This window comes from Leopardus geoffroyi, chromosome C1 (genome assembly GCF_018350155.1).
Source record: "Leopardus geoffroyi isolate Oge1 chromosome C1, O.geoffroyi_Oge1_pat1.0, whole genome shotgun sequence".
Classification (NCBI taxonomy): Eukaryota; Metazoa; Chordata; class Mammalia; order Carnivora; family Felidae; genus Leopardus; species Leopardus geoffroyi.
Genome location: NC_059328.1, coordinates 218,973,830 through 218,989,408, shown reverse-complemented (window position 1 = coordinate 218,989,408; position 15,579 = coordinate 218,973,830). Strand labels below are relative to the sequence as shown.

The following is a 15,579-nucleotide window of genomic DNA, read 5'->3' as shown; positions in this document are numbered from 1 at the left end:
TCTAAAACAGACAAACATACCGTGAAAGCCAAAGTAGAAAAGGTCGATAGTAACTTCGATTCCACAGACAGCGGGGGCAGCTCCTCCAGCGGCCTGCCCTTGTGTATTCTGTCCTTCAAGCTCTCATACCTAACCTTCAAGTCTCCCCAAACAGACAGTAGTGCCGATCCTAATTGCTTCTTAGCACAATTACTCCATAGGTTCCTGTTCAGAAGTTCAATTTACAAAACCACTTAGGCATAGGTCATCCACTGAACACTATTGGATTATGTTACACCCCGAGTTCGAACTCCACCAGATCTATACAGATTTTTTTTCTTCGAAATGGTTAGTAAAAGAAAAGGAACCAAAGAAGATGTTTTTCTAGGGGCGGCACAGCAACCCTCCACATACAGGCTAGAGAGGATGTGGTAGAATGTCACGCAAAACCCTCCAACTGACTTCAGCCACACTTGGGACTTTATGAAACAACAGCAACAACAGCCCGTCAGCTCTATCTTTTGGCCGGACGCCTCCTCCCAACATACGCTGCCGCCTCTCCGCGAAGTCGCGACGTATTCCTTTTGGAAGTCCACTACCCCCGGGCCAGCTAACAGAACCGGATACGACCTCCCCCTCATTCTGCCTTTCGAAAAGAGAAACTAAGGATGCTTTCTGGTGTACATCTAAAGCTTGCGGTAAATTTCCAAGATACAGATCTACAAGGAACAATCACCTGCTGGATCCCTCCCTGTTTCTCGCGACAAGCTTGTAAATGTCCCTGCAGTGGCGCTGACACATCTGGTAGTGAAGGTGCAGGAGGTGCAGCTCTGCCCTCGCGGCTCTTCGCCTCGCGTCCTCACAGCACCGGGAGGCCAAACCCCGCCCCGCCTCTTCCCAAGGCGGAGATTCCCTGGAAAATACAAGACTGGGTTAGGTCAGATTCCAAACATCTTGCTCTGGTAAGACGCGCCTCTGAAACATTTTAACATTCCTTCCCTTTTCCTGCCAGGCTTCGATCAATTGCTACTATGGACGGAAAGGCCGCACGAACACAGCATAGCTTCAGAAGACAAGGATGTCAAGTCGAAGCTAAACATACTCTTTCTAAAAGTCAGAGAAGTAAAAAATTTTCCGATGTACGCTTTCTTTTACCGAAAAAGGATTCCAAAGTAAAGTATCAATTTTATTCATCCATAATCAGAAGATTTTCAACCTAAATCAAGCCTTGACCCACATTTTTTAAAGTTGCGAGCATTCTGGATGGAAACGGTTCTTAAATGTGTTCTCTCTTTCATACAGACGTGATTTACATGTTTATTAATTAAGGGTCATTATCATAAGCAAATATTTTACTGTAAATAGATCAAAAAGCCTCAACTCACTATTATTTTTCGAACGTTAATAGTTCTTGGTTAATAATTCTTCCCTTGGGGCGCCTGGGTGGCGCAGTCGGTTAAGCGTCCGACTTCAGCCAGGTCACGATCTCGCGGTCCGGGAGTTCGAGCCCCGCGTCGGGCTCTGGGCTGATGGCTCAGAGCCTGGAGCCTGTTTCCGATTCTGTGTCTCCCTCTCTCTCTGCCCCTCCCCCGTTCATGCTCTGTCTCTCTCTGTCCCAAAAATAAATAAACGTTGAAAAAAAAAATTAAAAAAAAAAATAATTCTTCCCTTGCTACTGGTTGTCACTTCCTGCCGTTCTCAACACCTCTGCCATGGGAAATGAGCGCTTCCATTTAATTTTAGAGGACTGGATACCAGATTAAACTCATTAGGAGAACGAAGAATGAAGGAAGGAAAAAGTAAATGACCTCAGAGCATGACAACTAGCTTGGCTTCTGAGAGACTTCCCCTTTCCCCTCCAAACCCGCAACGCGGTTCTCCACGGATGCAGAATAAATTACACAACGAATTAAAATCAAGATTAAAATACTCCAGTGAAAGTAGCTATTTACTTCTTCCAATGTGTGAAGGTTTTCATCGGTGCTATTTTGTTTTAGTCTATAGGGGTAGAAAATGAAAGAAAATGGAGTACTTAAATTCATGCAGATTTGGGTAGAATAAATTGAATAAGACGCCGTGAGTTTCTGAAGGAATCACTGAGACTGAACCTTAGTAAGTGAAAAGCTTTAACATTATATGTTATCCTAATATTTATTTGTTCGAAAGCAAATGGCTGAAGCAGATGATCTCTTAAGGTCTTCTTTAGCTATTATTCTATATGGTTAAATACCTTACAAAAAAGCAAATTATTCTTCTGATTCTCTTCCCCATGTATATCTGTTAAGTTTCTACATCTGACTTACCTTTCAGGATGTTTCTTTAAGTCTATGATAGCAGATGTTTCACTTAATTCCAGGGAATCCTGGAAAACATGTTTTAAAACTAAATTAGAAAGATATGACAAACAACATACGTCGTATCTGGAGTTCCCAACTGGTAAAACGTAAAATCCAATTTCTAACCGACTTTGCATCAATAGCTGCCGCCAAAGACGGCTAGAGTTTGGTAGCAATCTGTTCACCGTTTCCCCTCATCCGGCATTTTCTCACAAAAGCCTCAGGAACCCCCATCATAATTTGCTGAATTATAACATACACTGCCTTCATATAAGGTCAAATAAAATTTTCTTATGAGTTACACTGGCTTTACCTTGTTTAGGAGATTTCCATTAGGCTCTGAACTGTCAACTGAGAGAGAGTTCCCCAGTGGTCCTCTGCTCATCATCACTGGCGTGTCTTCATGATCTTGGCTGTGTGGCCCATCTGTATTACAGGCCACACTTCTGTGTCTCTCACCCTGCCACTCCCCAGGCCGCCTTTTGTTCATCATGGTTATGTCTGTATTGCTTGACGCAGATACCACAGAAGGTCTCGCACTCGTTGCCCTGCTGGTTGTGAAACAAGCCCTAAAGTCAGCGCAAACGTCCACCGTCTGATGAACCGTGACTCTGTCACTTGCCGCATCCATCACCAACTCAGGACGTGTTCCTTCTATGCTGGGAAAACATGAGTTATTTGTGGTGCTGTCATCAGCAGCTTTTAGGGAGATCTCATCCACTGCTTCATGATCTCTGGCTGTAATCCTCGGGGTAGTAACGGAAACATCTAAGGCTGGGTTGGGGGTATTTTGTAGGCTTCTATGATGTGAATATCCACAGGGAGAAATTACTGAATCATCAACAGCAGAGGTCCAGGGAGTCTGACAATCTTGACCGGGTTGGAGTAACACCTGTAAAGCTCTGTCTTGTTGTAATGTGCTAGGATTTCCAAGGTGGTGCAACTTTTGGTTCTCAACGATTTCATTCCCACAAAAATCTTTACTTTCAATTATTTGACATTTCATTTTGCCGGTATAGGTTGTAGCTCTTAGTGCTTTCTGAGGGTTCGAGAAACTACTCTTAGATTGAGATTCCCGATTTTCAAGGGGACTGCTCCCTAGTACAATTTCATCAAATACCGTGTGGTACATTAAACTAGTCTCTTGTTCCTTACACATGTCATGCTTTGGTTCGTGATAGTCTCTTAACACAACAGAATTCTGAAACTTGGAGCCACGGGGTGCATCTTCTTGTTCATAAACATCAACTGAATCTAGAAAGATGCTAGAATCACTTGCCAACTCAACACGATTACCGTCTAGATGGCTAGCACACTCAGCTTCATAACCCGAATTTCTTAACCCAACAACCTCCAGATCAGGTGTGTTTAATGTTTTCGTTTGGTCAAAAGATACATGGGCACTTATGTGTTCTTGTTCCTCTGCACTATGATACTCCTGCTGGGAGTCCTCGTCGATCTCATGCTTCTGCTCATCTTTGGCGGTTTCTTTATAATCGTCATCTGAAATCTTGCAGGTTCTTTCCAAGCCAATAATCTTAACACCTTGGTGCTCCAAAATATCAAAACACACCCCTTCTGTGTTCTGCATTTCAGAATCCAATTCTGAAGTTAAGTGAATGAGACTTTCATTCTTTCGTTCTGACTCGGAAAAATGTATGGAGTATGTTTCATTCAAGAAAGCACAGTCGGCACTGTCTTCGAACTCACTGGACTGTGAGTGAGTGCGCTCTCTGCTGGCGTCCAGGCTCCCAGGACAAGATGGCTCCAGGAAGTCCACTGTGTCAGTACTTCTCACTTCCGTGTCATCAGCTCTTTGGTCTGGTGCCAAGGAATCCCGGTCATCATCAAGAAAAGCTGATCTGGCTTCATTACAACCATTGGAAGAGAAGAACACATTTGCTTTCTTAGGATTAGAAGGTTCATCTGATTAATAAAAAAAAAGAAAATGTTGGCAGCAGTAGCATTACAAACTCTTCACACTAGAAGTGACCTCAGACACGATCTGATCAAAGCTCTTCCCAATGTAGGGGTTCTTTTTACATTGCCCATGACAAATATCCCTTATGGTTGCTGCTATGGACTGAGTCTTGTCCCCCTCAAAACTTGAATGTTGAAGCCTTGACTCCCAGTGTGACAATAACTGGAGATGGGCCTTTGGGAGGTAATTGGGGCTACATGAGGTCATGAGGATGGGGCCCCCAGGATGGGAGACACACCAGAAAGCTCACTCTCGCCACCGTGTGAGGACACGGCAAGAAGGAGGCCATCCACAAGCCAGGAAGAGAGCCCCTGCCAGAACCTGACTAGGCTGGCACCCTGATTTTGACTTCTACCCTCCAGAACTGCAAAAAAAATAAATGTGTGTTGTTCAAGCCACCCAGTCTCTGGTATCTTGTTATGGTAGCTCCAGCTGACTAATAGCCAAGATTCTTCTAGAACTCTTTCAATGGCAAGGTGTTTACTATTTATAAGGCAGCCACTCTGTAATCTTTGGGTGGCTCCTAATGACAGCCTCAGGCATTTTAAAAACAAAGGAAAAGAAGACACAGGCACCGCACCCAAACACTCATGGCTTCCATAGGGTCACAGATAGGAAACGTACATAGGAATGTGACACGGCTGCAGAGTGCTGGCACAGTTGTATTAATGAGCAGGCAAATGCTTGAGAAGAAAGGAGAAGCAACCTTCAGAGAAAACTTTACATTTAAAAAGTGTTTCGAAACAAAATAGTTATTTTAGGCAAATCACTTTTGAAACAAAATAGACAGTTATTTTAGGCAAATCAAACTGCATGGTACAAAGTTAGCTACATGACAGAACACAGCACTTTTGGGAAACTGTAAGCCACTCTGTTTGGAGTCAAACAGCTCCATGGAAATGACAGCAGCTATGAGCAGAAGGGGGCCTTTCAGGGTGTGCTCAGGAGTTTGGCTCTTATTCTAAGGCAACAGACAACTCTTGAAAGCTTCTTAAAGGGAATGGAAGTTTGGACACCCCTGGCAACAGTAAGAACGGAGGCTTGAAGGGGGGACGGAGGCACACAGACCAAGTGTACAAGTGGGACCGAGAAGTGCCACAGCTGGCAAGGCCTGGAGGTCCACTGGGAACGGTAGATGACGGAGAGGTAATGGCTTTGAAAATTTTGTTGACTGGGGCGCCGGGGGTGGGGGACGGTGCTCAGTCAGTTAGCGTCCAACTTTGGCTCAGGACATGATCTCAGGGCTCCTGAGGTGGAGCCCCCCCACCCCCCGTTGGGCTCTGTGCTGACAGCTCAGAGTCTGGAGCCTATTTCAGATTCTCTGTCTCCCTGTCTCTCTGCCCCTCCTGGACTCGCATCTGTCTGTCTCTCTCAAAAATAAACATTAAAAAGAATTAAAAAAAAATTTTGTTGACTAAGAACATAATCGGAACTACGTTTTCTATCAAGATCCAGTACACACATACATACGTATGTGCATAAGTGAAACAAAAAGTTTATAAAACAGTAACCACTCTATGCCTGATGTATTTTGCTATTTTCTGGTCTATTTCATATATTTCAAAAAAGCTCGTCACAATCAGCTCAACTGATTTCCTGACTGCCCACCGGGTACCCCCTGCTTGAACGTCATTCTGAGATAACGCTAAGGTTTACCGCGTGGTATTACAGTCGCATGGAAAAACGTGGGGCTAGAGGGACAGGCACTTTGTGAAGAAGAGCAGGGCAAGAGCAAGGTGGGAGGGAGGAGACAACGAGGTCAGTTCCAAGCAAGCAGAGTTGAAGGTGAGGGATAAAACAGCCACATGTGAATGTCTAGCCAACTATCATAAACACGGGGCTGGAGCCCAGGCCAGCAGGGTGAGCGTCACTGTCACATTCTATGCTTTCCTGCAGGATCTGTATAGGACTTCGTTCTGCATTCTGGATACTAATCCTTTGTTTTTTAGATTTATAATATGAGTGACTTTTTCCGAGGTTACTGCTTATCTTTGAATTTTCTATAAAATCTTGTCACACCGTGGTTTTTAAGATAGTTAAATGGATGGGTCTCTTCTTCTCTGACTTCTGGGTTTTGTCTCGCTGGCTTTCTCTACCACACGATTGCAAAAATATTCTCCTATATTTTATCTGAATTCTGTGTTCTGTGTGTGTGTGCGTCTGTGTTGAAACCACATATATTCGTAAGTACATAAAGCTCAACCGCCCTGCTTCTTATGCTCTTGTTTCTTGTTTTCTCACGTACCATTACCACAGAAAAAGAAACTCCAGGTCTGTGTGAAGACAACATCTGCCACTTGGGCGGCGAGGTCCACCTGCCCGCCTTCCACTCATCCCCCTGCAGGCTACTTCCCACCAGGAGTTCCTGAAGGCCTGGTCGGACAGAAACCCTCTCTCCTGGCTCACCTTTTCTTCCCCGCCTCTTCCCTTTACCTGAGAGCCCCTGTGTGGGCTGCCCACATTCCCCAGAAGTCACCTGGGTTCGCCAAATTAAAACCATGCCGCATCCCACCGCCTCGCCACAAAGAAGGCTTAAAGCCATAGCAACGCGGGAGAACTATCTAGCTCGATTACGTTCGGTCCCTCTGTCCACCCGCAATAAAGCCAGCTGGCCTGGCCCCTCACCTTTCCGGACGTTTCCTCCATTACTGCGGTAGGCTTTACCAGGAGCTATCTGCTTCGCTGCGGCAGCCTGCATCTCCCAAGGATTTGCCTCTAGAAGAGGTGTAAACATTGAACAGACTTGGCGTTATATTTAAAAATGCTATCAGAAAATTGAGAATTTGACAAAATGGCAATTATACAGTCAAAGATTCAAAAAGAAGAGGGCTGATAAAACTGGTAGGACATTTGAATAACTTTCATAAAAACGTGAGTTGACAGCTACAGAATAGATTCTACTATTAAAAGAGACATGACACATTCTTTTAAAATTTCCAAGAAACATTAAAGATTAAAGGCAAACAATGTATTAGGCCACCCAAAAGTCTTAATCCAAAAAAATGAGTACTAAAGGCTACAGTATGGCCCACTGATGTCAAACCTGGATCAAAAATGTTTCAAAGATGTTACAAATTGTAGATCTATTAAAACCCAATTAAATGGTATACCCATAGAATGGAACATCTTTCAGCAACAAAAGGAACAAACCGAGGCAAGCAATCTCCTGGAGTAACCTCAAAAGCACACCGAATAAAAGAAGTTGGACAAAGATCACACACTCACGATTCCATTTAAGTGAAGCGTATAGAAAAAGCAATTTATAGGGGCGCCTAGGTGGCGCAGTTGGTTAAACGTCCGACTTCAGCCAGGTCACGATCTCGCGGTCTGTGAGTTCGAGCCCCGCGTCCGGCTCTGGGCTGACGGCTCAGAGCCTGGAGCCTGTTTCCGATTCTGTGTCTCCCTCTCTCTCTGCCCCTCCCCCGTTCATGCTCTGTCTCTCTCTGTCCCAAAAATAAAAATAAAATAAATAAAAATAAATTAAAAAAGAAAAAAAAAGCAATTTATAGACACAGGAAGCAGATTAATGGTTGCGTGGGGCAGGGGATGGGAAGAGGAGTTAACTGTAAATGGGTATAAGGGATCTTACTGGAGGGATTAAAATGTTCTGAAGTTGATTTATGATGTGATGACTGCACCACTTGACGGAGTTTTTAAAACTGTACTTTTGAAATGAGTAAAACAGACCTCAAAAAAGCTGTTTTTAAAAGGCACTGACAGGGGCGTCTGGGTGGCTCAGTTGGTTAAGTGTCTGATTCTTGATTTCGCCTCAAGTCATGATCTCATGGTTCGCGAGATCGAGCCCCGCGTCAGGCTCTGTGCTGACAGCGCGGAGCCTGCTCGGGATTCTCTCTTTCCCTCTCTCTCTGCCCCCTCCCCCACTCGCACACATGTGCTCTCTCTCCCTGTCACAATAAACGTTAAAAAAAGAAAAGTCACTGACAAGGACTCTTTGAATCCAGCTGCCACATGAGGAAGTCCAAGTTAGTCACTTAACAGGAAGATCAAGGCCCCCCCATGAATGACCCCAGAAGAGACCAGCAGAAGAAATGTCCAGCCGACACACAAAATCATCTTGGGACTTCTGGCCCCTAGTTATCTTCACTGTCTATACCCCTAGAAAGCTAACGTATCTTCCACAGAATTCTGGTGACCAGGTATTACAAAGGTTCCTGGGAAGTTTGAAGAAAAAACCTGATTTCGTTCTAATTCTCCATGAACTATTTCAATTGGTGATCCTGGACAAATCATCGAGGTTCACTTGTCCTGTGCTACAATGAGAAGACATTACAGCTGAGCTTTGAACAACACGGGGGTTAGGAGCACCGAGCCCCCACGTGTAACTCTGACTCCCCCCGAACTTAACAAAAGCCCACCACTGACTGGAAGCCTTGCCAATAATCCGAACAATTGATGAACACATATTTTGTATGTTACATGTACTAAATACTGTATTCTTACCACCAAGTAAGCTACAGAAAAAAAAATTATTATGAATTTCATAAGGAAAATACACATACAGTACAGTACCATATAGAAAAACTCTGCATATAATATAAACGGTCCCATGCAGTTCAAACACGTGTTGTTCAGGGGTCAGCTGTATAAACCAGAAGGGCTCACTCCATGGAGACAGGCGATCTAGCTTTGAATCCTGACTTAGCTACTTACTAAGCAGTACAAACTTCAACTAGTGAAAACAAATTGGTGACAATGAGAGCACAGACTTTCTAAATACATGGGACCTGGCCAAAGTTATAACTCAAAGAACCCACAGCTTTAGATGCTCGTTATTAAGTCAAACTTAACGAACTATGATCATAAGCAGTCAACTCCAGCCTCGGTCCATACAGCAGGCAATTCTTGAGCTCAGGATCCTGAGTTCAAGCCCCACGATGGGTATGGAGCCTAGTTAAAAAAAAAAAAAAAAAAAGAGTATAGAAAAGATCTAAAGTACTTAAATCAAAAAAGAATTAGTTAAGACAAAAGCAGAAGTGACCGATTTAAAAAGAGTAAAAAATAATAACTAAAACCAAAAGCTATTCTTTGAAAAAATAAATAAATACCTGACAAATCTGAGAAAGGACTAAGTCACAATGAGAAAAGGAGCATTTTAATAAGAGATTTTTAAAAAAATTTTGGGGGCACCTGGGTGGTTCAGTCAGTTCAGTGTCCGACTCTTGGTTTCAGCTCAGGTTATGGTCTCATGGTTTGTGAGTTTGAGCCCCACATTGGGCTCCACACTGACAGTACGGAGCCTGCTTGGGATTCTCTGTCTCGTCCTCTCTGCCCCTCCCCTGCTCATTCTCTCTCTCTCAAATACATAAACTAAAAAAAAAAGTTATTTTAAAAACTGAGATTGGTGGGGCTCAGGTGGCTCAGTCAGCTAGGTGTCTGACTTTGGCTCAGGCCATGATCTTGCGGTTGGTGGGTTTGAGCCCCGCGTCGGGCACGGTGCCGACAGCTCGGAGCCTGGAGCCTGTTTCGGATTCTGCGTTTCCCTCTCTCTCTGCCCCCCTCCCCCGCTTGCACTCTTGCTCTCTCTCTGTCTCTTTCTCTCAAAAATAAGCAAACTTTTAAAAAGTTAATAAAAACCAATTGCTATACACATCTCTGATGGATAAATGAAAATTTAACCAAAGTAGGTAATTTTCTAGGAAAATAATTAAAAAACTTAACAGAAAAAGCTGAACAGAAAACCAGTCAGAAAAAAATTTAAAAGGCCATCAAAGATCCATCCTATATCAATTCCTATCAAGCCTGCTAAATTCTTTTTAAAAAAATTTTTTTTTCAACATTTATTTATTTTTGGGACAGAGAGAGTCAGAGCATGAACGGGGGAGGGGCAGAGAGAGAGGGAGACACAGAATCGGAAGCAGGCTCCAGGGTCCGAGCCATCAGCCCAGAGCCCGACGCGGGGCTCGAACTCACGGACCGCGAGATCGTGACCTGGCTGAAGTCGGACGCTTAACCGACTGCGCCACCCAGGCGCCCCAAGCCTGCTAAATTCTTAAAAAAAAATTTTTTTAATGTTTATTTATTTTTGAGAGAGACAGGGACAGAGCACAAGCGGGTTAGGGGCAGAGAGGGAGACACAGAAGTAGGCTCCACACCCCGCACTGAGCCCAATGTGGGGCTTGAACTCATGACCCTGAGATCAAGACCTGAGCTGAGATTAAGAGTCGGACACTCAACTGACAGAGCTACTCAGATGCCCCAAAGCCTACTAAATTCTTATTTCATCTGTATAAGCAGGAAAATTCTAGGTCAAGTGAACAAAATTCTCACCTGAGTCATAAAAATAGAGTCCTGACCCCTTAATCAATTCCCAGGCTTGTGCCAGTTTACAGACCCAGAAAACCTTGAATGAAGGGGAATCTGGGTCCTCTTGAGGAAGGACCCCAAAAATACACTAACAAAAATTAAAACCATTAATCTTTCTCCTAGCCTTTCCCAAAGGGACTTACAGCCTTTTGCTAGGCTAACTGTATATTGGAAAAAAGGAAATAATCAGACCTTTCAGGGACTACTGGCTCTGCACTGACACTGATTTTAGGAGACCCAAAATGTCACTGTGGCTCGGCCCTCCAACCAGAGTAGGGACTTACGGAGATCAGATGATCAGTGCAATTTTAGCTTGGGTCCATTTTGTAGTGGGTGCACCGGGTCCCTGAACCCATCCTGTGGCTATTTGCCCAGTTTCAGAAAGCACAGTTGGCAAAGACATACTTAACAGATGGCAGAATCCTCACATTGGCTCCCTGACCTATTGAGTAAGGGCTATTACACGGTGGGAAAAGCCAAGTGGAAGGCATCAGAACTGCCTCTACCTAGGAAAAGAAATGGTAAATCAAAGCAATATCACACCCAAAGGGACTGCAGAGATGAGTGTCACCAGCAAGGACTCTAGGATTCCCAGATCCCCACTCAATTCTCATATTTGGCAGAAGACACATACATCTTGGAGATGCCAGTGCGTTTATCATACGCTTAACTAGGTGGTGACTCCAACGGCAAGGGCTCAACCAAATGTGGTTTCATTGCCTGAGCAAGCTAGCACACCTTGCGGTACCTGGTTCGAAGCCACTGACCTGGCAAATGTGTTCCAGGTAGGAAGCCAGGCTACCACAGGGTTCATGCTGTATGTTTTCTTTCCTTAAGAAGTCGCAGTCCCACACTGCCTGGAAACAGCTGTTTCATACCCATGGCCTTGTTTTCAAGTTGTTTTATGGCAACATGATAAATCTAGTCTGTTACTACATCATGGCCAGAATCTTCCACATGCTTGAGAGTACATTTTCTGACTACAGTACAACTAAGAATAATTAAAAGGATAATAATTTCCCAAGTATTTAGAAATTAAACAAAACACTTGTAAATAATTCATGGGCAAAAAAAAAACCCATATCACAATGGAAATTAGAAAATATTTAAAACTAAATGATGAAAATACAACATATCAAAAGTTGTACTGCTTAGAGGGAAATGTATAGCTTTAAGAGCTTATAACAGAAAAGAAAAAAGGTTTAAAATCAATTATCATTTAAAAATATTTATTTATCTTGAGAGAGGAAGAGAGAAAGAGAGCAGGGCAGGGGCAGAGAGAGAGGGAGAGAGAGAATCCCCAACAGGCTTGCATCAGCACAGAGCCTGATGTGGGGCTCGATTTCACAAACTATGAGATCATGACCTGAGTCAAAACCAAGAGTCAGATTCTTAACCAACTGAGCCACCTAGGCACCCCTAACATCAGTTATCTGTCTTAAGAAACTAGAAAAATTAGAACAAATTAAACCCACACAAAACATTTAAGAGCAAATGCAAATTGCCAATATCATACATGATAAAGGGGACATTATAGAACCTTCAGACATTAAAACAATGGTAAATGCAATGAACAACATTATCTGATAAATTCTACAATTCAGACACATTTCCTTGAAAACTACAACCTTCCAAAACATATATAAGAAGAAATAAGCAATGTGAATAGTCCCATCTCTCTCTTTTTAATATTTACTTTTGAGAGAGAGAGAGAGAGTGTGTGCAGGTGGGGGAGGGAAAGAAAGAGACAGGGAGACACAGAATCCAAAGCAGGCTCTGAGGTGTCAGCACAGAGCTCGACGCGGGACTCGAACTCACAAACCATGAGATCATGACCTGAGCCGAAGTAGGGCGCTTAACCGACTGAGCTACCCACACACAGCCCCCCTTTTTAAATTAATAAATAGCCTTATATCTCTTAAGAAAATTAAGCCTGTAATTAAAAATTTTCCCTCAATGGGGCGCCTGGGTGGCACAGTCGGTTAAGCGGCCGACTTCAGCCAGGTCACGATCTCACGGTCCGTGAGTTCGAGCCCCGCGTCAGGCTCTGGGCTGATGGCTCAGAGCCTGGAGCCTGTTTCCGATTCTGTGTCTCCCTCTCTCTCTGCCCCTCCCCCGTTCATGCTCTGTCTCTCTCTGTCCCAAAAATAAATAAACATTGAAAAAAATAAATAAATAAAAAATAAAAATTTTCCCTCAAAGAAAACTCCAGATGCAGATGGTTTCATTGATGAAATCTACTCCTCTACTAAGGTAGAAATAAAGGCAGAATTCAACTTTGGTAACCAAAGTCCTTTAGAAAAGTGAGGAAGAGGGAAGTCTTCCCAATATGTTTTACAGATCTAGCATAACCTTGTTACCAAACTCTGAGGAACCTGCAAGAAAAAAACAAAAATACCAATAGCACATAGAGTCACATATCCTAAAATAACTTTTTGCAAAACAAATCCAGCAACATATAAAGGCAGTCAGTCACTGACCAAAGTTAGGGAATAAAGTAGAAAAATCACATGGTTCTCTCGGTAGATGCAGAAAAAGAATTTGATTAAACATTTGTTAAAACTCAGAACCTATTCACGGTAAAAGCTCTCAGTAAACCAAAAACAATAAGGAATTTCCTCAGTCTAATAATGGGTATCTACAGAAAACCTGAAAGAATAAAAAACCATATAGACAACATGCTTGATGGTGAAAAATCGAGTAATTTCTACCAAAAACAAAACATTTGTTCTCTTACCACTTATTTCATGTACTAGCGATATTAGCCATGTAATAAATAAAAGGCATACAGACTGGAGAGGAAAAAAAAGGTTAAACTACTTTATTCACAGACCACATGATAATGCACAGACAAAAGCCAAAAAGATATAGAAAGAAACTACAACAACTAATAAGTGAATTTAGCAAGGTTGAAAAATAAAAGGCCAAGTGCATTTCTATATTCTAGCAACAAAGATTTGGAAAATGAAAATTTTAAGAGTATCATTTACAAAAGCATCAAAAAACATGAAAAACTTACTGGTTAAATGTAATGAAAGATGCGTAAGACTTTTATGTTGAAACCTAAAAATACTACCGAGAGAAATTAAGGCAGAACTAAATAAAAGGAAAGATATACCATGTTCATGGATCAAGAAACTCAGTATTGTTGGGGCACCTGGGTGGCTCAGTCGGTTAAGCGTCCGACTTCGGCTCAGGTCATGATCTCACGGTCCGTGAGTTCGAGCCCCGCGTCAGGCTCTATGCTGGCAGCTCAGAGCCCGGAGCCTGTTTCGGATTCTGTGTCTCCCTCTCTCTCTGGCCCTCCCCCATTCATGCTCTGTCTCTCTCTGTCTCAAAAATAAATAAACATTAAAAAAAAATTAAAAAAAAAAAAAGAAACTCAGTATTGTTAAGATCTGTTCTCTACAAATTGAACTACACACTGAACACAATTTCAATCAAAACTGCAGAAGAATTTTTTGGGCGTAGAGGTTGACAAGTTGATTAAAAACTTATAGGGGCGCCTGGGTGGCGCAGTCGGTTAAGCGTCCGACTTCAGCCAGGTCACGATCTCGCGGTCCGTGAGTTCGAGCCCCGCATCAGGCTCTGGGCTGATGGCTCAGAGCCTGGAGCCTGTTTCCGATTCTGTGTCTCCCTCTCTCTCTGCCCCTCCCCCGTTCATGCTCTGTCTCTCTCTGTCCCAAAAATAAATAAACGTTGAAAAAAAAAATTAAAAAAAAAAAAAAAAAAAAAAAAAACTTATATGGAAATGCAACAAACCTATAATAGCCAAAACAATTTAGAAGAAAGTTAAATGACATGTATCGCAAGACTTATTATGAAGCTACAGTATTTGCAATGTAGTATGTTAAACTAATAGATTATGAGAGTCCAGAAAGAGAGCCACTTGAGTTCTGAGAAAGGCACTAATTCAATTCAATGTGGAAAGGAAGGTCTGCCGCATGTTCAGTAAATGGTGCCGACACAACCAGATTTTTGAAGGGGAGAAGAAAAATACCTGGACCCCTCCTTTACATCACATGTGGTAACAGAGGTGAGGTGGATCATATTTCTGAATGTAAAAATCAAACCTGTAAATTTTCTCAAGGAAATATAGGAGAATATATTCATGACTTTGGGGTAGGCAAAAGTTTCTTAGAATATTCTTAGAATACAAAAGGCATTAACTGAAAAGGTGTTAATTTGAACTTCCACAAAATTTCAAAACTGCTGCTCATCAAAAGACACCACTAAAAAAGTGACAGGACAAGACAAAGACTGGGAGAAAATATTTACAATTTACATATCCAACAGAGGACTGTTACCCAGATTATGTAAAGAACACACACAAATCGAATTTTAAAAAAAGCTTCACTTGGACATTACTTCACACACATAACACAAGGCATACGGAATGTTCTTAAATGTATGAGAAAGTGCTCAACATCATTAGTCATCAGGGAAGTGCAAATTTAAACCACTAACATACCACTAACATTTCACACTCACTAGAATGGCAAAAAAGAAAAAAAAAGAACAGATTAACACCAAATATTGGTGAGGGTGCAGGCATACAGGAATTCATAACAACACTGCTAGAGGGAATGCAAATTGTTAAAACTATTTTGAAAAACTGTTTGGAAGTTTCTAATGATGTCAAACATATACCTACCCTCTTACCAGTAAGTTCCATTCCAGTTTCAGGAATGTATACCCTTCTCTAGAGAATCATTCTTAAATAAAAATTCAATATAAAAAAAATAAATAAAATAAAAAATAATTAATATTGAATAAATGTAAAAAAATACATAATAATGACTGAATCTGTTTGTTAAGTCATATGCTGAGTGTTGAGGATACACAGTTGATTAGTCTCCACCCTTGTGAAACATGATAGACACATAACAAGTGATTTCCAAACATGGGATGGGAGAATGGGAGAGGGAGCACATAAATTTTATTATAGGGTCCCTTTTC

The 15,579-nt window shown here is 42.3% G+C and overlaps 1 protein-coding gene across 3 annotated transcripts in view; it reads right to left on the bottom strand.

Annotated features, from left to right (window-relative positions):
• The window catches only part of RBM44 (RNA binding motif protein 44), a 48,391-nt gene that overhangs the window by 28,795 nt on the left and 4,017 nt on the right, over nt 1–15,579 (bottom strand). For 2 of the 3 annotated variants that reach the window (XM_045481916.1, XM_045481917.1), the window contains exons 2-6: nt 6,922–7,009; nt 2,629–4,241; nt 2,283–2,341; nt 716–892; nt 21–204 (exon numbers count right to left, since the gene is read on the bottom strand). In XM_045481916.1, coding sequence (XP_045337872.1) covers nt 21–204; nt 716–892; nt 2,283–2,341; nt 2,629–4,241; nt 6,922–6,994 — 2,106 coding nt within the window. In that variant the 5' untranslated portion in view covers nt 6,995–7,009. The remainder of the gene's footprint in view (nt 1–20; nt 205–715; nt 893–2,282; nt 2,342–2,628; nt 4,242–6,921; nt 7,010–15,579) is intronic. The other variant, XM_045481919.1, reaches the window with a different exon arrangement.